Source organism: Tachysurus fulvidraco, chromosome 5, assembly GCF_022655615.1.
Source record: "Tachysurus fulvidraco isolate hzauxx_2018 chromosome 5, HZAU_PFXX_2.0, whole genome shotgun sequence".
Lineage (NCBI taxonomy): Eukaryota > Metazoa > Chordata > Actinopteri > Siluriformes > Bagridae > Tachysurus > Tachysurus fulvidraco.
This window is the reverse complement of record NC_062522.1, coordinates 18,583,643-18,605,820: the sequence shown is the minus strand read 5'-3', so window position 1 is coordinate 18,605,820 and position 22,178 is coordinate 18,583,643. Positions and strand designations below refer to the sequence as shown.

General features: G+C 37.9%; 1 protein-coding gene across 6 annotated transcripts in view; it reads right to left on the bottom strand.

Annotated features, from left to right (window-relative positions):
* Positions 1–22,178, bottom strand: part of LOC113643037 (membrane-associated guanylate kinase, WW and PDZ domain-containing protein 3) — a 105,638-nt gene that overhangs the window by 14,573 nt on the left and 68,887 nt on the right. For all 6 annotated transcript variants that reach the window (XM_047814247.1, XM_027147016.2, XM_027147017.2 and 3 more), the window contains exons 4-9: positions 18,562–18,681; positions 11,967–12,173; positions 8,594–8,792; positions 5,031–5,110; positions 1,268–1,325; positions 903–1,015 (exon numbers count right to left, since the gene is read on the bottom strand). In XM_047814247.1, coding sequence (XP_047670203.1) covers positions 903–1,015; positions 1,268–1,325; positions 5,031–5,110; positions 8,594–8,792; positions 11,967–12,173; positions 18,562–18,681 — 777 coding nt within the window. The remainder of the gene's footprint in view (positions 1–902; positions 1,016–1,267; positions 1,326–5,030; positions 5,111–8,593; positions 8,793–11,966; positions 12,174–18,561; positions 18,682–22,178) is intronic.

Here is a 22,178-nt window from a genome sequence, read left to right as displayed (position 1 = left end):
AAATTTCACCACAGCGGGGGGGCTGTAAAAGCTATAAACGGTGACGAACAAAGCTTGAGGTGTTCATTTGGGCGAAGGAGTCTAATGTGTGTGTGATGAGTAAGACTCCTGTCTGGTTAAAATTCCTGACAAGTAGGAACAAGTGGAGGTAAGAGCGTAAAAGTAGGGGCAGCAGAGATGGTGCAAGCGTGACGGGGAGGAGGAAAAGAATGACGGAGATATAATAGTTTTCAATACGCATTATATGCATACAGCCAGGAACAAAGGAAGAAATGTAATTTATATCACTTACACATTTAGTGTGTGTGATCTCATAGATGGTCCATCACTATTATATACATGTCGGTGATCTGAATGACATTTCTTGCTTTGTTCCTTGCTATATGTGTATGATGTGGACTGATGACACAATGAGAGTCTGTCTGATAATGTTAATCATGTTAATCACACCACTATACATATAGTCATGAGCAAAAATGAAGCCACTATCAACATAAGAATTATTGGCACCCTTTTTGAAAATGAGCAAAAATATATCTGTGTAGGAGAGGGAAAGATAACTTGCCACCAAACTTGCACCAAGTTCTTTCACAGTCCTCTTGGTTGTTCCATGTTGTATGGTTGGGCCAAAAAAAACCTTGGCATTCTTGCCTTTGGAACTTTTCCTAAATATTTGTCTGTTGATTTTATCTTGTGGGGTTTTTTGGGGAGGTTTTTTGTTTTTTTATTATTGCTGTATTGTTGGAGACAACAATAGATATTGTACAACCACATTTCATGTTTGGCTTTCTTTTTACTTGTAAATAACATGTGAAACGGAAAAAACATTTTTCTTTTTTTTTTTTCTTCTTTCCATTCTGGAACAATGGGTTTGTACTTTAGAGTGTGTGATGGAAGTGTACCTGGAGCAGGTGCTGCCCCCTTTTGGCTCTGTGCTACAGCTGCAGCCTCCTGCGCAAGTTTCTTCTTTGCTTCTACAACTGGATTCTCGAATTGGGTTCTTTGGTTTATGTGACTGCAGGACAAATTGAAAACAGGCAATGGATCATGGGAGATTAATGAAAATGTACAACCAGGATACATCACACATACCAGGTCTTACTATTTTCCCAATGCTTGTATACAAAGAATTTTCTATACATAAAATGTGTGTGTGTGTGTGTGTGTGTGTGTGTGTGTGTGTGTGTGTGTGTGTGTGTGTGTGTGTGTGTGTGTGTGTGTATGTAAAAGAAACAGAAAGACACAGCTGGAGATTGTGAGTACTTACTCAACGTAGTATGTGCCATATTGTGCGTCCTCAATCTCCTCCCAGCCGTATGGTAGCTCTGAGGAATAGATGATGAATGACTTCTAAGCACGCAGTCATGGAAATACAAAATGCTCACACAGACAGGGCTTTCTGCAACACACCTATGTGCACTTACACACACGGTATTGTAGAGTTAATTATCATATCAGAATGTATTATTGGTGGGTGTGTGAGCATGTGTGTTTGTGTAGCATATTTGTAACGTTATCCTATCACTGTGAGGATGTTTGTTTGTTCCTTATGAAGAGCTAAAGACACACACACTCACTCACATATTATTAAACTATTCAGACTTTCTAATGGCATAATTATTAGCTGCTAACCGATGCTATGTGCTACCTAAATCCATCTGTAAAAAAAAAAGAAAACAACTTATTAAAAGGACAAGGTCAAAATACTGCAAAAAAAAAAAGAAAAAAATAATAAATTTCTTATTAGTTTTTTTGGATTGCTTACAGTTTTTTTGGATTGCTTAAACACGATTTTCAAAACAGGGCCTGTGTTTTCAAAACACTACACACAATTAGCAAAACACTACAGATCCCTTGCATAATTAAACACTCTTGTAAAAACTATACACTTCTGTTTAAAAACCACACTTTGTTACCATATGAAACACACGTTTCACATTACTATACTCTGTTTGCACGAGTTACACTCTGCTGTGATAAACCTAAAACACTTTTAGCACTTCTACTTCCCTATGATTAGAGTAGGCTACCATCAATAAAATACAAATATAATGTAAATTCACCACACACTACACAAGACCAATGTTGCAGACTGAAGAAACTCATTTATTTGTCAACACGCCCAAAATGTTGACATGTACTGTAAGTTTATGGTAAAAAATACAAAAAAAAACTAGACATTGTCTCTTCGCCTAGCTGGATCTGGCCAGAGAATTTCATCAACATCGCAGGCAATGTTGTCATTAGCAAGACACCTTGGAAAGAAACGTCGTGAATGACGAATCCATACTTGCATTGCTGCTACCTCCATCTGGTCACAGGCCTCCTCCATGGCTTGGATGAGGGGTACCTCAGCCTGGAGACAGAGATCATATACCTTCCACCACCATGGCGAGAAAAACTCTTCTATAGGGTTGAGGAATGGAGAGTATGGTGGAAGATATAGGATGGTGAAATGTGGATGTTGCTGAAACCAGTTCAGAGCGGTGGAAAGACACATTGTCCCAAACAACAATGTATTGCATATGATCGATTTGATTTGCTGTTGTTATCTTGTGTAATTGGTCCAAGAATGTAAGTATGAGTGCTGTGTTGTAAAGGCCCATATGGACATGGCGGTGGAGGACTCCATTCTGTGTAATGGCTGCACAGAGTGTTATATTACCCCCACGTTGCCCTGGGACATTGACTATAGCCCTGAGGCCAATGATGTTTCTTCCCCTCCTTCGTGTTCTCGTCAGGTTGAACCCAGCCTCATCTACATATATGAACTCATGCTGGATCTCCTCTCCATCCATTCGTAAAACTCTCTGAAGAACAGTGTCATGCAAAATTGTGTAGTTCAGTGTAGATATGATGTTGATATGATGATATTTTTACAATACACTGTACCTATTTTCCAGTCGAAATGTTATCACACTTGCCACTGTGTATCAGCTTAGATTTGGCTGTACTCGCAGTCCAGCCTCCCTCAGCGTCAGGCCGTGGTTGACAACGTGGTCAACCAGTGTTGCGCGGATCTCATTTGTCAGATTCGGTCCTCTTTGAGCACCTTCTTGTCTTCCTCTTCCTCTACCTCTACCTCTACCTCCAGCATGGCCTCCATCTCTTCATCTTCTTCTGTTGATTCCTCCTCTGTTGATTCCTCTTCCTCCCCTTCCTCCTCCTCCTTCTCGTTCTCCTTGTTCTCCTCCTCGTCTTACTCTTTCTCTGACTCTTTACATTGTGCTTGAAGACCTATGAACTCACCTGCTGCTTTTTATATTCAATTCAAGTTCAATTCAATTAAAGTTTATTTGTATAGTGCTTTTTACAATAGAAATTGTCTCAAAGCAGCTTTACAGAACATAAACAGAGAGCAGAAGGTAAACATATATTATAGTGCTTATACACCTGATTGGTGTGTCTACAATTAAGCAAACAAGTGTTTGCACACCTGATGACTGTGTTGAACCGATTGGTTGGACGGTGCAGTAATTTGACAGTCAGTGCTTTGGTATTGCATGGAAGTGACTTCATGATAGATTTTTGTGTGTAATGTATGTTAAGTGTGTTTAGTGTTTTGCAAATCACTGTGTGTAGAGTTTTGCAACAAGTGTGAGGTTGACAATGTGCTTATAGTTGTGCAAATATGGGCTGATGTTTTGCCTCTTGAGTGTAAGGTTTTGCTAATAGTGTGCTACTTTTTATTTTAGTGTGTAAGCAATCCAAAAAACTGTATAAGATTACATTGAAACAAACGAATGTACCATTAAACTTATTTAACCTATTTTTAGATATTTTTGAATATTTTTAAGCTTTATTCTATTGGTAGATAAAATCCCTTCTTTTAGTAACTTAATGTTTAAAAGCAAAACAATCATCCAATAGAAGAAAATATATAAAGCTTAAAAATATTTAAATATGTCTAAAAACAGGTTCAATAAAAAGATCCGGTTTAAAAACTTGCAACAAAAAAAAACGATTTTTTTACGGAGAACTTTCCTAGCATTGTGGAGACGATTTTGTGTGTGTGTGTGTGTGTGTGTGTGTGTGTGTGTGTGTGTGTGTGTGTGTGTGTGTGTGTGTGTGTGTGTGTGTGTGTGTGTGTGTGTGTGTGTGTAGTAAAGTGATATATGAAAATACATGTGAAAATAAAGAAAGTTGTGATCTTGAAGCCTGCCTTCAGTTTCCTCGTGCTCATATTTTCCAGTACCCGTTACATGTTAAAAGATGAATATAAGATAAAAAAACAGAATTTCATCTTTTGAAATTTAATTTCTTGATATATGTTACATGTGTTAAATAATTTAGTACATGGAATCTTTAGGAAGCAGACCAGCCGTATTCTAGGTTTGAAAACTCTAACCTAGATTGTCTTAAAATAAATGAAAAGAAATAATACCTAATATTTTGTTGCAAATCCTCTGCGTACAATAACTGCATCATGCTAGCAACATCCCAGCCTAGCAAACTAATGACATCCCCAAACTGTTACATTCTTCTTTTGTGATGTTTGGCTTGGCTTCTTTCAGTTGCTCAATGTCTTAGGGGGTCCCCCCTTCTTTCAGTCTCCTCTTTAGGAGGTGAAATCCTTCTGATTGTCTTGGCCAGTTTAAAACCTTCCACTTGATGAAGTAATGTGATGTGTATAAAAAAATAACAATAGCCTGAAAGTTTTACTAGATAATGTTATGATGTTTTTTGCAAGTACAGTTATTCACATTCCCTAGTAATTTTTTTCTGTGTGTGTGTGTGTGTGTGTGTGTGTGTGTGTGTGTGTGTGTGTGTGTGTGTGTGTGTGTGTGTGTGTGTGTGTGTGCGTGCGTGTGTGTGTGTGCGTGCGCGCGTGCATGCGTGTGTGTCTTTATGGGGTACAAGGAGACAAACATTGAATTGCACAATGTGATGTACTGGCAAAAATATATTGTTTTCAACCAGAATAATATTAAAAACACACTTCCCTCATGTCACAGATGTATAGTTTAGGATCAGGTGTAAATATAGCATGTGTATATGTCTAAAGAGCAGAAAGAGGGTGGAAGAATTACCTCCATCCTCACACTTTTCAGGCGGTTTAGCCTTCTTGACAAGACGAGGGTCCAGCCATGTTGTAGATTTTGTGTTATGACTGCAGAACAGACATCAGTGCATAAGAATATATAGATTTATACACCAAATTTGAAATTGAGATATAACATACAACATACATTCCAAGTGTTCTTCCTAGAGGAAAGAAAGCAAGTAGCTAAAAAGAAAGCGGCTGTTTCAGTAGTTATACATGGTATATATTCCCCAATACACACATGATCTCATAACTGGTAATATGTTCTCTAACATACTCCCTTTCTTGTCTTTTCTCCCAATGGTCTGATTTGCTGTCAGGAAAATTATATCATCTAAATTCTAATTCTGCTGTGCAAATCTCTAAAGCAAATTGCTTCTTGTGCCAAATCTTCCTATCAAACCTTAAAGCAAGATTGGTAGCAATATTATTGTAAATAGCAAAATCTGTTTTTAAATCAGATCTCCGAAACATTGTCAGCTATAAATCTTACAAAGCAATAACATTCATTAATCCCATGCACACACTTAACTGAGCTCTTCACTGAATTGTTAATGTAGCTGACCAGAATTAATGGCCAAATTAGTGGCTGATGCTTTAAGAATACAAAGGAACCAATGAAGTATTTATATACACTAAAAAGGAAAAGGTTATAAAAGACTGTGTATAAGTCTCACTACTGCACAGAATAACAGGCAATACTGTGAAAGACAATTCCATGCTCAGATTCATTGTCAAACTCACACACACCATCAGATTTCTCACACACTATTATACTTCTATTAGTATTCCATGAATTATTCCATGAACTATTACACCCCTCTCACATACTGTCATATGACTATTATATCCCAGAAACCTCTCATATCTGTGTTATCTACTGGTTCTCCCTTTTCTTTATGCTCCCATAACCAGTCATGCTAGAGTCCTTGTTTGCATGTTGCACATAATGTACAATGTTCTTACACAGCACACAACATCGTTATGCATATGGAATTATCTGTATATGTGCCTCTCTCTCTCTCTCTCTCTCTCTCTCTCTCTCTCTCTCTCTCTCTCTCTCTCTCTCTCTCTCTCACACTCCCCCCTCCCTCCCTCCCCCTCTCTCTTGTCAAACTACACATGCTACTCCTGATCCTGACCCCTTCTGCTCTCCAGACCTGCCTTATAAATCTTCAACTATAAAGCCTTACTTCTGGTTGAAATGATTCCTTCACTTGGAAACCACTCACTGCTGCTGAGGATGGCCTCACACGGAAGATAAATGAGATTGCAATGGGTGGTACCATTTAGAACCCACTAGGATGTTTTGCTACAATGGCTAAGGACTACAATTGCTATGATAGTTTTAGGTCTGCAATTGCCAAGAACAGTTTTGCACTCTAGTCTCCATCACTGAAGTTAATACATTCAACAAAAAAGACTTCAATGAATTTTTCAGCATATAGTTATTGAAGGGAAATGATTTCTAATCTCAGTCTCTGGTGTCACCCAGATAAGGATCCCTTTTGAGTCTGGTTCCTCTTAAGGTTTCTTCTTCATATAATCTTAGGGAGATTTTTCTTGTCACTATCACATCTGGCGGGCTCATTAGAGGAACATTTATAAATTGAACATTTCTATCCTGAATTTGTGATTCCTGCTTTGTGAATTTTCTGACAACCTGCTTTATGAATGTGCCCAGATTACAAATAAAACTGAACTGAACTAAAGGCCAAACACCTCAAGCACTGTCATAGTCCAGTGGCATACCATTATACTATCTTCTCTCACATACTATTATATTCCTTTTGTATACTATCATACTCCCTCACATTATAACATCCTCCTCACACTATCATATTTATCTCCCACACTTATATTCCTTATATTTATTTATAGTTATTTCCTTAAATATTTATTATATTATATACACTCGATCATACTCCTCTGACAGACAATCAAATACTCTGCACAAGAATAGCTTTCTGATGCCAGTCATGCAAATCTCTCATGCAAATCTCTGCTTGGGCTTATGGTGTGATCAAAGTGAGTGCAGATTTATGCATCAAAATGTACCTCTACTATAGTATAATAACAAATTGTTTATGTAATTAAGTAATTCGCTAGTTCTAATGAATCTGAGAGACTGAGTTGTGATGTTCACTCACATGTTAATGCAGCTCCCTGATATTAATGCAGTTGAGAGAAACCCTGAAATATTTATTACTATGTGCATATACATGCACACACAAACACACACACACACACACACACACACACACACACACACACACACACACACACACACACACATATACACACACACACACACACACACACACACACACACACACACACACACACACACACACACACACACACACACACACACACACACATATCACTGTATTCATTAGAGAACATCTGGGCCACAATGTGGGCTAAATTTACTCCTACTCTCTCACTGACTGCTAGTTTGCTGCTCTCTGCTGTTCTCATCAAAGAAACGATCTACTAAAAAGTCCACAAAAGTCTAACTGTACAATGGACCTTTGCACTGATGCTCCGAATACAAGTCTGTCCAAACCATGGCCTAAAAAAATACCCTCTGGACAGCGGACTTCTAACACACCTGACTCAAAAAATGATAGGTAGATACACAGAGCTCACCAAGACTTAAGATATTAGGTACTGTATGTTGTAACATCATTGCAACTGGGAAAAATCTACTGAATGTTTTGGTCAAAAATAACTAAAATAACTGTGTTTTGACTATTTTTCTGCCAATTTTTACACTATAAGAAAGCTAAAACGAAAAGGTACTACAATGACATGGAAATGATATTTATGCTACCTTGCCTTGGCAGGTTTAACACATGCCGCACTAAATACAGTCTGTCTAGATGTCTAAAACCTTGGTAGTTTAATGTGCTTTTCTTAGAAAATGAATGCTGTGCTTTGATGTGCCTGACATATGCCAGAGTGAAATGGACATAAGCCTAATGAATTCAGTTTAATCTGACAGTGTAATCTGAATCCGAGTTAGTTAGCAATTATTTTCCCACCACTGTAGCAGCCCGAGATCAGCTGAGTGAAGAGACAGATTTCCAAATAGAATGTTTTTACAAATACATTCTGTTAATAATTCTATATTCCAGATTTAACCTGGCATAGTGTGTGACATTATGCATTTTGGCATAAAACTAATGTTTAATGTGCTATTTGTCATTCTATTTTCAGTTTTACATTATTACAGTGTTGTTGTTGTTAGGTCCATCAGTGATGCATAAATGGTATTAGGTCCATCAGTGATATAAATGTTAGCTTTTAGAACATCAGTGTCTGGAGAATCCTTACTGTAATCAATTCCATGTACATCACTCGCATTACTGGTATTGCTCAAGCATAGCCTAAACCTTTGATTAAATAACAAAATAACAAAACAAGTAAACTAAATAAAGAAAACTCACATTCATTCAACGCACTACGCACAACCGAAATCAAAAACGAGTTCCTTGTCCTATCTCAACAGAAGAGTCATTCATTGCAGTATACCCCCAGACTCACTCAATGAAGTAGACCATGCCCGTTTCAGTGTAGGCCATCTCCCAGTTGTATGGTAAAGGTTCAAGGCTGTCGTCTCTGGAGAGAGAACTCCAGGTGCGAACAAGCTCACTACTGCTGCTGCCACCTCCACGAGTGACACTGCTGCTGCTGTTAGACTGAGTGTAGCTGGGCACCGGCCTCCTCCATTCCTCACTTCCCTCTGAGAGAGAGAGAGAAAGAGAGAGAGAGAGAGAGAGAGAGAGAGAGAGAGAGAGAGAGAGAGAGAGAGAGAGAGAGATATGACAACGCTCACCACATGACACAAACACATGGCACAATGCAAAACACTAGGAGGAGGCAGGAGAGTGATTTGTATATTATGGTAGATATAGACATATACAAAGAGATATCTGTTCCCATTTTGGAAGATGGCCAGGAAGACAAGAAATGGCAATAAGGGAGATGGCAAGCAAATGGCAAAGCCAAGACAAATATTTCTGATGCTGACATTTCTGATCTGAAGGTGACAATTTTTTTTTTTTTTTTACAATCTGCCCACATTCCTTTGCTGTCTGCCTCTATCACATTTTTTAACACAATATTTAATTACAAAAAAAAACCTTTAATCAGTATAATAGTAAAAGTTAAATAAACGTTATCTACAATTTTTGATGCCACTTTTTTCCTAAAATCGTAATTTTTTTTATATTTTTTTAGTTTTTTCCAAAAAAGGTGATGTGGCCCAATCTGGCCCAGAGTTTAACACCCCACTTGTTTAAAGTAATAAAAATATCTCATGGTAGATCTTCTGGTCATTTTTAATAACAAAATCATTAAATCGTTCCTCTGAGTGAGTAAAAGAGAACAATATATAGTTTGATATCTCTTAAAAAAAATTCATTGTTTTGAGATGAAAACCTTTAGTGTTTTAGCCTCTCGTCTTCATTTTATTTGAGACAAAGTTGCAATTTATGCCCCAATAAAATCTACGGCCACAAGCCACCAGTGAAAAACTTCTCTTATTGTGTAAGTGGCACAATCCTCCAAAACACATATTAAAATACTCCAAGGAAAAATTACTTTTATTTGATTTCTTTCTACACAAGTGAAGGGATTATTTGCTTGAGTGAACATTCAGCAGCTATTTCGTCTTCACTGCTATCAGCCAAGGCCTCGATCGGAGCATTAGCCAATCCCAACTGCACAAGATAACTATGCAAATGCATAGCAACTCTGAGATTTAGACATTAATCAATAGCCATACACTTGAGAGCTCAGCCTACTACAGACAACACGTGCATATTCTGCTTGGTGCCATGGCAACAATGCCTACTTTACAGATATTTTTTTCTCTCACTCACTTCAATAGATTTCCATTAAGATGACTTCCGTTATGGTGTCCATTAAAACATACTGTATGCAATGGATCAAAACAAACCAGGAAGGACAGAGACAGACTGCTTCTGGTTCCAGCTCAGCAGCTCTCATAGCCAGCTCACTTCCACTCTCCATATAGATTTCTCCCTCACTCTTTCTCTCTCTCATGCTACCTCTAGATTTCTCTATTTACATTGCTTTAGTAGCCTAGTGTTATTTCCTGATTACATCTGGCATGACTAAATAAAATCCTACACTAATTGCTTATTGTAGGATTTTTAGTTTCAGTGACAGCTACATTGCACTTTCCAATAACTGATTCAAAAGAATCATTGTCAGAGATTCTTATGAGTCAGTATGAATCAGCAAATTAGTTCTCAGCACAACTGCATGCTATGGCTGATATCTAATTCAAGGAAAAACAGGAATGGGTATCATTCAGATCAGCTCTTATTTAAATCCCAAAATGAGGCTACTGGAATACATTCACTTCAAGGTAAACCAGCCTGTCACTGTGAATCTGGGAACTGACTTTTCAGGAAGAGCAACACCGAGTGCACATAATCAGTGTTGATTTCTGACCTCACACCATTCTGTCCCCATGCAATGATAATGTGCCACCAAAAGGATTTTATGTAAAGCTGCAGCAGACTTAGCCATAAGCTCTCAGTGTCCATTTCTCCTTCAGTATATCAATGATTTAGTATTTTGCCAGATTCAGAGACATTGCTTTCATTACTAACACATGAGAAACATCTGCTGTGTGCACTGTGTGCGAAAGAAGGTTAATCTACCATCCTAAAGGATGCTTTGATTTGTCCTGTGAGAAAATAACAGGGTTTTAACCCTTTTTTACTAGTACACTGGTGCGCTATTCTATAAATAAGATGAATACAGTAGTTGGCCACTATAATAGGACATTTTGTTTCATTTCATGTACATTCAAGCAAATATATAATCAGACAATCATGTCACCACAATGCAATGCAAAATCTGATGCAGACCAAAAAAAAAACAAACTAGCAAGCAGGTTGCAGCATTTTACGGGCAGAAATGCATTGTTGGTGAGAGAGGCTTGAGCTGGCTTGGGCTGTCAGGAAGGCTACAGTCAAGCCACTTTTTACAACTGCAGTGAACAGAAAAGCAAGTCAGATTTTACTATAATTCGGAGTGTATATATCCATCCAAGCCTGCAATTTTTTTCTGTCAGTTATTTCTCCTGCATTGGAATACAGACTGCAGCCTGTGGAAGTGACAAGAAAGCCAAAATAAAACAATAAAACTTTGTGCTTGCCAAACAAGTGTTGTAAAGAAACATGAAACAATGATGTCCTGAACACACCCATGTCCTTTTGATTGTTGGAGTTTTGTTCCAAAATTTATATTTATTTTGAATATTCTCCAAATTTTCTTGAATGGGCAAACAATGGGGAAAAATGTTCACCTTAGAATTAGGCATGCTTGTTTATATCTGAAAGCATGCTGAGATCCATGCTGGAACCAAGAGCTTAATCAATCCTAGGCTGCAGCTCCATCAACTGCAGTAACAGTTGAAATTATACATAAAAGGGATTCATATATTTTTGAGTAAGTACTTTCAAATAAGTTTCTCCCCACTGCTCTTTCCATCAATCCTGTCACCCTGACCATGATCAAATGGTCTAAATTTCTGTTAATTAACGTTTGTATTCTCTGATCTGAAACACGTCCTGTGGAAAAATATACAGTAGGAGGTCATTTTTATGCTATAAAAACAAAAAGAAAAATCTGACCACACCAAATATATAAAGCTAAATATTTTCTATTGCTGTCCTATTCTTTTAATTGTATTCTATATTCCAAAAATATTGAAATATTGTATTGACCTTCAATCTGAAGTGGAAACAATTTCATGGTTGAGTCTGCGGTATACAACCAGATATGTAGGCAACACACACACACTCACACACACACACACACACACACACACACACACACACACACACACACACACACACACACACACACACACACACACCTGGAAGGCCATTTGGTAGCGCTGGCCGCTCGTCATCGTCTTCCTCCTCAGGGACAACACTGTCATTGCGGTCCATCTTGCTGACAGAGGTGGTACGCTTGCGCTGAACTTCTGTGCCAAATTCTTCCTCAAATAACACCTGGTCAACCAGATCAGGCTGAACCAAGTTGGGCTCTGCAGGGGGTTTGGGTGTGCCATAGTAGTTTCCTTCAAAAAGCATAAGACCAGATTATTATTACGAGTTTCTGATTTTAAAAATACAGTAAAACTAAAATTATTAATCAAATTCAATGCTTAGCTTTGTAAAAAAAAATGTGTCACTAAAGCACAGCTGAATGTGTGTTAGTTATGATGTTAGACGCTTTCTGAAAGCACGGCTGCTCGAAAAAACCCTATTCTGCTCCAGTAAAACTGGCGACACTGAGTCACCCTTCCCTTATATAAAAAGGCACTTCATGCTCATAAGACTAAGAACGTAGGTTACGCTAAGTTTAAATTTAAAGCACTCAGACGTGTGTACTTGAAAAACCACCAAATAAAAACAACTTGCACTGGATTACAGCTTCTCACCTTCAGAATCTAAAGCAGCCACACTGACTGTAAATGCACAGCATTGTTGGTCAAAGACACGGTCATGAAAGTCAACAGAGGAGTGAGTAGCTGCCAGAGGAAGTGAATAAGGAGCAGCTTAGCTCTAAATTAATATTCATTCAGATCAGAAAGCAGAGTTTTCAGGCTATGATGAGGTGAAATAAATAAAGGACCTGAGAGAACTGCTTCTCTGCCTGCTTCCAGAGCTCTCATTTCAGACAATGGGTTTGGAAAGGACAATACATTGTGTAGATTGACACATCAAACATTCTCATTTTGGTGGCACTCTGATAGCAATTACACTCTCCAATGGATTTAGTAATGAACCCGTCCTCCATGTTTTATTCAAATGTAAAAACAGTTCATTCATATTCAACACCTATAACAGAGCATCTAATCAGTGTGTTGTATAATGTGCTTAAATGATTTTCTAATATATTGGTGTGTGTGTGTGTGTGTGTGTGTGTGTGTGTGTGTGTGTGTGTGTGTGTGTGTGTGTGTGTGTGTGTGTGTGTGTGTGTGTGTGTGTGTGTGTCTGTCTCTCTCTCTCTCTCTCTCTCTCTCTCTCTCTCTCTCTCTCTCTCTCTCTCTCTCTCAACATGACACTAAATTCACTCAGTATGATTGTATCTATGCCAAAGGGGAAAAATTTCTTTCCAAATCAACTGCTTAATCTTCATGAATTACACCCGGATTAATTACAATTATAGGATTATTGTTTCTATTTGTGTGCTGTCTTACTAATAATAATAATAATAATAATAATAATAATAATAATAATAATAATAATAATAATAATAATAATAATACACCCATAAATTAAAAAACATCTTGATTATAATTAATGCAGATAAAACTAGGTTAAAGTCAAACAATTTTTTCTGAAAATATTAACCAAAAAATGTCCTCATCATCTACATTATGACTTTCACTTTGCACCATACAACAAGAGTAATTAGAAAACAGAAATGGAGCACACATAAGGCTAAGGCCGTTTTTCTTTACACTATGCAATTACTGACTCTAATTAAACATGCACTGGGACTGTAACAGTACCGAAGTCACCTTTATTATTAAAGGATTGAGAAAGTCAGATACAGGACATTCAAAGCTGCATGTAGGTTAAACAGTTTGCTAATGTGCCACATTGATCCAGTGACTAATAACCAAACAAACAACTTCTGGGTGTATGAGTGTCATTAAGGTATAATCACAGCTTAGCATCAAAGCCCATTTGTGAGGTCATCTGTCAACGGTGTGCTACAGAGAGCTGACTAATGTGATTTTGAGGGAAACAGCATCTCAGCATTTTTTTAATGTTACTGAAATCGTGGCTGTGTAAAGAGGAAGGTCATCTCCATGTCAGCAAAGAACGATAAGATGATGATCTAAATAAACAAATGGCATTCCCTGAGGACTGTCAGCTGAAGAAAAGAGCCTGTGTGATTTATCGAAGAATGAAAATGTGACACACCTTCATAGAGATTACTCAAATTGCCCACATCTTCTATTTTATCAACTAGATCATAATTCCACAGTTGCTCATTAGATCTGATTGCTAATTAACTTAAGAATATGAACCGGCATGCCGGAAGCACTGAGAATAATGAACAACTTCTCATTAGCCAAGGGGATTAGCAAGAAAATGTAAATGTAGAATGTGACAATTCGAAAATAAAGAACAGAAAGGTTTCAATGCTTTTTTTTTTTTTTTATACCTCCACCAAAGTCACAAGAAGACTGTAAAAATCTGTATATGACATAAATACCATTGGCATAGTGCCATTACTTTCCTTTCATCTCACCTTGTGTATATATGTTGCTTCTTGGAGCTATTTGTGTAACAGCTCGTGACTACTAGATGGCAGCAATTTGAGCTTTTTTGAGCTGTTCAGCTGCCATGAAGGAAAGGCACAATGAACTTCCCTGTCTATGAGACCTACAGTACGTACTGGGTAGTACGTACTGGGTCTTCACCATAGCCAGACACTTGTCCACTGCTTTGATATTCTTTTCTACGTGGCTCATCTCGTCTTCGTGGGCATTGCTTAAAGACATTCAGCTCAAAGAACAGCACTGTACAAAAATCTTAGACAGAGATTTATTTTTTTAAATACTACTTTTGTCTTAAAGGTTAATTTACTCACTTTAACATCATTAGGTCAGTAAAAATCAGGTTAAAAATAACAGTGTAACAGTGAAAATTAAAAAAAGAAGAAAAATGAACGTTAAAGTAATTGATAGTCCGCCAAGTAAAAGATAAAAAAAAAAAGCTGGCTCTCGGAGATTACCTGCACAAACAGAGACGGGGTGACAGTCAAAGTCTCCAGACAGACTTTAGCAGATTCCCCAAAATGCTTTGAAAAAAGCGTACAAAGAAAAAAAATGTACAAAATGTACCTGAGACGAAATGTACCTGAAGCAACTCATGCCACGCTAAATACGGTTTTGTGCTCATTTTTGGTTGATCAATTATCTGCTATTTTCTGCTCTTTATAAAAGTTGCTTTTACTATTATTTTTGAAAATGTCTGTGCATCACGTCCGTCACAGCATGACTTTACAAAGCCTGCCAGCTGGGTGTCACTGTGTACCATCTCCAGGTCCCAAAAAGGTTAAAATGGCCTCTCAACATACTGTGGCCTCAAGTGGCTTTCCATGACGTGTTATACAAGTGAATCTCAAATGAATGCGTGAATATTTGCAAATGCTAGTTACAGTGGCATGCAAAAGTATTCATCCCCTGCAACTGATCAGACACATGGAAAATAAAAACAAAGAAAATAAAAACGGCAAATGCTGCCTGCATAAATATTCAACCCACCAGGTTCCAGAAATTGTCTTAATGAGGACCAATTGACATATTTGGCCTTCACCTGTAAAATATTAAAATAGCTCTAGCTAGTAAATATTATTTTCTAGCAAAGTAATAGACATTCTTAGAATTTTACAACCTCAGAATAGTGTCACACACACACACACACACACACACACACACACACACACACACACACACACACACACACACACACACACACACACACACACATTCATATTACTAACCTATTCTGGGGAATTTCCAATGACTTACTTATTAGCAGAAATTGACTTTCTGGATTTGTTTGCCTGTCTTTCGCGAATAAAATATTTAACTGTAACCATCACTGCGGCCCGACGAGATTCTATTCAAAATCGAAAGGAGAATAGATGGAGCAAAATACAGAGGGATATTACAATCTACTTCAGTCAGCAAAAACAAACAAACAAACAAACAAACAAATAACAAATGCTTTAGAGAAACAACTAATGCTTTGGAGCATCTTTACCATTCAGAGGGGCAATGGTCACAAGCACAGGGCCGGTGCAACGAACGGTTAAATAAAAACAAAAAGTCTGCCTAGCTTTTATTGCAGCAAAGGGTGATTCAACCAAGTAAAAGTCTAAAAGACTTGAATACTTATGCAAGCAACATTTTTTCAATTATTTTAAATGTTAAAGATGCTGCTGACAAATAATACATTTTGATTTTAAAAAAGATCACAGTGGTTTGAAATAAAAATACTGAGAGGAACGATCTAATCCAGGCGAATCTGCCCAGAGGAATCTAATACGTGGGTTGAATACTTTTGCCAAAATCACCTGAATCACAAAGACACCTGTCACCTTCAACAAAGATATGACATCACAAGTGTCACGTGACTTTCCTTTCCTAAAACCGTCTCGTTGAGAAGACAGCAGGTCAGCAATGTTTCCAAATGACACTGAACCCATTTCCGACCAGTTTTCCAATGTTTCAATTTTCATAGGTGATCAATCACAATATAATCTTTAGTGTTCACATTCAGCTCGTATTTGGCAACCTTACCCAAGCTCACTTACTATTGTATTAGAGACTGCTAAAAACTAAATCAATACAGACTGTTGACAAAAGAGTGGCAGGGAGTGCTAAAAGATGCTGAGACATTTCTGAGCTCAGCTTGTAATTAATCTAAGATTAAACTATAGTGTTGATGGGAATTCTCCTTTGAAAATCCATTATGTATTACATTTGGAACATGCTGCACTTGTTCTAAGGGAAAGGCCTGGCTCAAAAACCTTACCGTGTTCAAAACATGGCGAAAGACAATAAAACAGTAGCTAATGTGACTTCTGTGTGTCTAAATATACGAACTTTCAGTTCAACATGTTTAGATTTCTGTTTTTCATACTTTTGACTTTAGGTATTTGTGTATGTGTTTGTGTGTGCATGGGTCCATGTGCTTCTGGAAGCACAGCATCTACTCTCCAAGGAAGGGTGCATATGGACATGTCTTTGTGATCTGCCAGGGCATCCCAGCAGGCTTTTCCCTGGAACAGCTACTGTATAATCACAGATGCAACATGGGACAGCATTAACTCCAACAGACTTACACACTCAGACACGCACTGTCTCTCGTTCCGCCCTTTTCACAATACAGATTTACATCTAATGTCACTCTGGAGTTCATAATGTTTGCAGTGCCTTGCTTCTTGTAGAAGCAGATGTCTTAAAATAAAAGTCACAGATCTATTATGTCACCCAGAGAGAACAACAAAGTGAAGACTCCAGACAAGCACCACTCTCAAGAGGAAAAGCTTAATTTAGCTTTATTGCCTTTTTTCATGCTGGTCAGTAATGATCTAATGTGTGACATTTCTCTAAGCAGGGAATATCGTACTGTGACTAAGCCCTCTCTCTGGTACATGTGAAGCTGCTCTAGTGAGGTTTGATATTATTACAGTGGCTCACTTCCCCGATCCCTGTTTTTATGTGCGCTTTATAGCAGTTCAGTGGAAGACTTTTTCACAGCGCATTAACACAATATAATCTCACACATTCTATCCTTAAATCTGTCCTTCTTACTAAATCTATCCCTCTGCTTAGCTGTGACTAAATGCTACATATCTGAACTTAGGAAGGTCTTAAGATTATTCTAATAATAATATACATGTAATTCAACATTTTTCAAATATTTATGTATGTATGTGACATATTTATATACTGTACTGTATCTCCATTACGTCTCATCCGAACACCAGTTTCTAGTCTACATGCCGTGCAGCCCACAACAGGAGGACAGATATTTTTCTCTTGTCTCTAGAGGTCTATATCTCCACTGTTCTTAATCAGCGGATCATTTCCTCTTCACTATAGTCTTCCCAGTTAGTGGTGGTATTTTCAATTCGTCCACCAAAAAAACTCACCAAAAAGATTTATTCTAATTAATTTACTGATCGTTAAGTGACCCTTGTTGTTGTTGTTTATGTTATAAAATGCGCATGTCTACAAATATACTGGGACATAAAATATAAAGAAAACAGCAAATATTATATTTTAAACATTTCAGTTTTTTATTGGAAAACCCACAAAAATCACAAAATTAATAATGAACTTTTGTCTACGTCATTTTTATTGTGTAAGTATGACTGGTCTTCTATACCGCATTGGATGGGATGAATGAGGCTGGACACCATGAACCACTTCACTATGACAAGTCCCAGTACAATCTTATCATTTACACACTAGTTCCTTTAGTTCATACCGAACCATGTGTTCCTGTTCATACAGAATCTGTTTCACTCTAATTCAGACTCAGCACCAATTCTTATTCAGTAAAAGGCATGTTCCTTCAATAATGTAGTTCCAACCAATGACATGTTCATTTATAGCATGCTCTAAAATGCATGAAAAAGCGGTTAAACCTAAGATTTTGTTTTCTTAAGCTTAATACTTATGTGAGCAAATTATATGAGTCAGTAAATGGAAATGATGGAGAATGATTTGTTTGCATAAAAGAATTGTTCAAAAACACTGATTCGTTCAGGAACTAAACACCACTATTGCCAATCTCTAGTCTAAATTCTGTTCGATGATGAATATCAGTATTGTGATCGTTGCCTTCCTAACACTTTGGATAGTATACTGCTTCAATAAACACTACACATGCAGCCTGACTCCTTTACTGAGTCTGGTTTATTACACTCACCATCATAAGTTCCACTCTCCAGCAGTAATCCACTCTCCTCCAAGATCCTGAAGTCACTTACACTGATGAAGTTGTAATCCACTCCAGGAACTTCTCCTTCTCTGGGTAGACGAGTTGTACCTTCAATTTGGAAGAAATCGTGTGAAATTAATGCCTTTTCCCTTCAAATCAAATCACTTTTCAGTTCAATTTAACAACAATTGGAGTGAATTAAGACTGCAATCTCAAGCTGTTTTTTTAACCAGCAGCTAGATAAAGCACCAGTTTAGATGAATTATAACTTCAGAGAATATGTATAAGTAGTTTAAAAGAACAACTTTATAAATTATGACAATACAAGCAGAGAGTCTACTTATTAGCCTGAAAGACATCTTATGCTTGATGACTCTAAAGTCTTGGTGGAGTGCTGTGAGACTGGAAAAAAAGAGAAAGATAACACAAAAAGGCTTTGAAATGGGCCTAATTAGCTAAACTGAGAAGAACAAAAGGTTATTGCACCATTGCTAGGGAACATATTGACTCTTTTTTTAAGTGGTATTCAAGCATGGTCATACTGTACTGTATATAGCATGTATTTGAGGGAACATTGTGCAAGAATTCAAGCAGCAAAATGGGAAGTGTGGCTGATTAAATGCTCTGTTTGATGTCTTAGACATTTAAGTAATTAGTATCATAAACCACATCTACCTATCTGTTTCTCCTCCTGCAGTAAACCTCCAGTAGCTGTAACTGTTGTCACCTTGACATGTCTATATTCAGCTTGTATCTAGCTGGCGAGCAGATTTCAAACACAAATAAGAAATATGCATAATCCTGTTTCTAACCTTATCTGCTGCTAGTAAATAAAATGTGACTAAACAATATGTTTACGGCAGAATCCCGCACTCGCATTGAGTTGCCCGGGTTCGATTCCCGGGCAGGGAGCTAACCCATCCACTGAGGAGTTAACTCTCAGTGCCGGTCCCAAGCCCGAATAAAATTTCGAGGGTTGTGTCAGGAATGGCATCCGGTGTAGCCAAATCTAATATGCTGACCACATAATCCGCTGTAGTGACCCGAACCGGGAGCAGCCGAAAGAAGAAAAAAAACAATATGTTTTGGTTTCAATATGATGGTTAAATATGGAAGCATAATGACTCGGTTGACCTTTTATGAACATAACTATAGTGCAATTACTGTGCAAAACAATGCTATTTGACACGTATGCAATTATCTACTCTGGATGTGTCTTATGTTTCCCACCGATAAATAAACATTTATAAAATAAACTCCCCAAATCCCACCAGCTGTGCCTCAATCCAGCGAGGCTCATTTTTGGCCAAATAAATACATTTTTTTAAATACATTTTTATGAAGATGCATAATGATATACTGCAATTTTAAGACCTTGAATGAAAAATCTTCAGAAAAACAACATTTTTAATTCGCTATTTGACAGCAGCTTTAAAACCTTAACTTTTACAAGTCACAGAGTGGAAGGTTGTCAGTCATGCAGTTAGAGTGCTGTGTTACAGTCTTGATAAATTGAACATTAGTAAAAATGAAGCACTGGGTGTGTATTTTATAGCCGCATCAAAAGATGTTTTGTGCTGTAGGCATACATATGTTCCCTAATAGAAGGTTATCCCTAAGACAAGCACAAATAGGTTTCATTATTGCATGATAGCTGAAAACAGCTGAAGATTTAACAACTGAATGCACTTATCAAAGAGCAATAACTATAAAGTCTCACCAACCCAACAGTGAGTCAATATTAGACTGTTTGGTGAGAATTTGGATTACAGTGCATCCAGAAAGTATTCACAGCGCTTCACTTATTCCAGATTTTGTTATGCTACAGCCTTATTCCAAAATGAATTCAATTCATTATTTTTCTGAAAATTCTACAAACAATAGACCGTAATGGTAACGTGAAAGACGTTTGTTTGAAGTCTTTGCAAGTGTATTAAGAATAAAAAACAAATAAAATCCCATGTACAGTATATAAGAATTCACAGCCTTTGCCATGACACTCAAAATTGAGTTCAGGTCCATCCTGTTTCCACCGACCATCCTTGAGATGCTTCTACAACTTGATTGGAGTTCATTTGTGGTTAATTCAGTTCATTGGACATGATTTGGAAATGCACACACCTGTCTAGATCCCACAGTTAACAATGCATATCAGACATGAAGTCATGAAGTCCAAGGAATTGTCTGTAGACCCCTGAGACAGGATTGTATCAAAGCACAGATCTGGGGAAGGGTACAGAAAAATGTCTGCAGTTTGGAACCACCAGAACTCTTCCTAAGGTGGGCCGCCCGGCCAAACCGAGCAATCACTGGCAAAGGGCCTTAGTCAGGGAGGTGACCAAGAACTCGATGGTCACTCTTGCCCCTTTTCCACCAAGGCAGTTTGAGTGCTGGTTCAGAGCCAGAGCCTAATTTAAAATCAGTTATTTTTTCAACACCCAAAGCACCGGCTTTGGAAAAGTGGTTCTTAAAAGCAACAGAACATTGCTGCTCTAGACTTAATGACTGTATGCGTCAGGTCGTTACGTCGGGTTACGTCGTTAACGCCATTTTTAAATCAGGATTCGCCATGTTTCGATGCCGATGTAGGTTCACAAAGCCAGTATCAGTAAAGCAACATCCGCCATTGTTGATGTTGTGTTTGTGTTTGCCGCTGCTGTGCTAACGTTGCTGTATAACGTTGTATACAGTGATGTAAGACTTGGCACTGTGATGGCTCTCTAGCCCATGGAAAGGCAAACCGGTTCTTAGAAGGCTCGCCTGTGGAACCAGCACTCTGAACCAGCACCTGGTTCTTTCTGGTGGAATGGGGCATCTGCTAGAGTTCCAGCTCATTTCTGTGGAGAAAGGAAACATCCTTGATAAAAAAACCTGCTCCTGAGTGCTCTGGACCTCAGACTGGAGCATGCTGTCCATCTTCAAATAGGAAAACAACCATAAGTACAGCTAAAGGACAACTCTGTCAATGTCTTTGAGTGGCCCAGCCAGAGCCCATACTTAAACCGGATTGAACATCTCTGGGTGAGAACTGAAATTATCTGAGCACCGACACTCCCGATCAAACCTGATGGAGCTTGAGAGGTCCTGCACAGCAGAATGGGAGAAACTGCCCAAAATAAGTATGCCAAGCTTGCAGTATCATACTCAAAAACACTTGAGGCTTGTATTGCTGCCAAAGGTGCTTTGAAAAAGTATTGTGCAAAGGCTTTGAATTCTTATGTTTCTTATTTTTAACAAATTTGCAAAGATTTCAAACAAATTTCTTTCCTGTTATCATTATAGGCTGCTGTTTGAATTTTTCAGGAAAATAATGAATATAATCAATTTTGGAATAAAGCTGTAACATAACAAAATGTAGAAAAAGTGAAGGGAACCCAGCTGTTACTGTGCATATGGGAGTGAATATAATAAAGAGAATGTGTGTGTGTGTGTGTGTGTGTGTGTGTGTGTGTGTGTGTGTGTGTGTGTGTGTGTGTGTGTGTGTGTGTGTGTCTGTGTGTGTGTCTGTGTGTGTGTATCTACCATGTCCACTGGGACCTTCTTTGGAGGAGTGTCGATTGTTTGGCTGCACACAAGAAGCATCCAAAAGTGCCATTTCTTTCAAA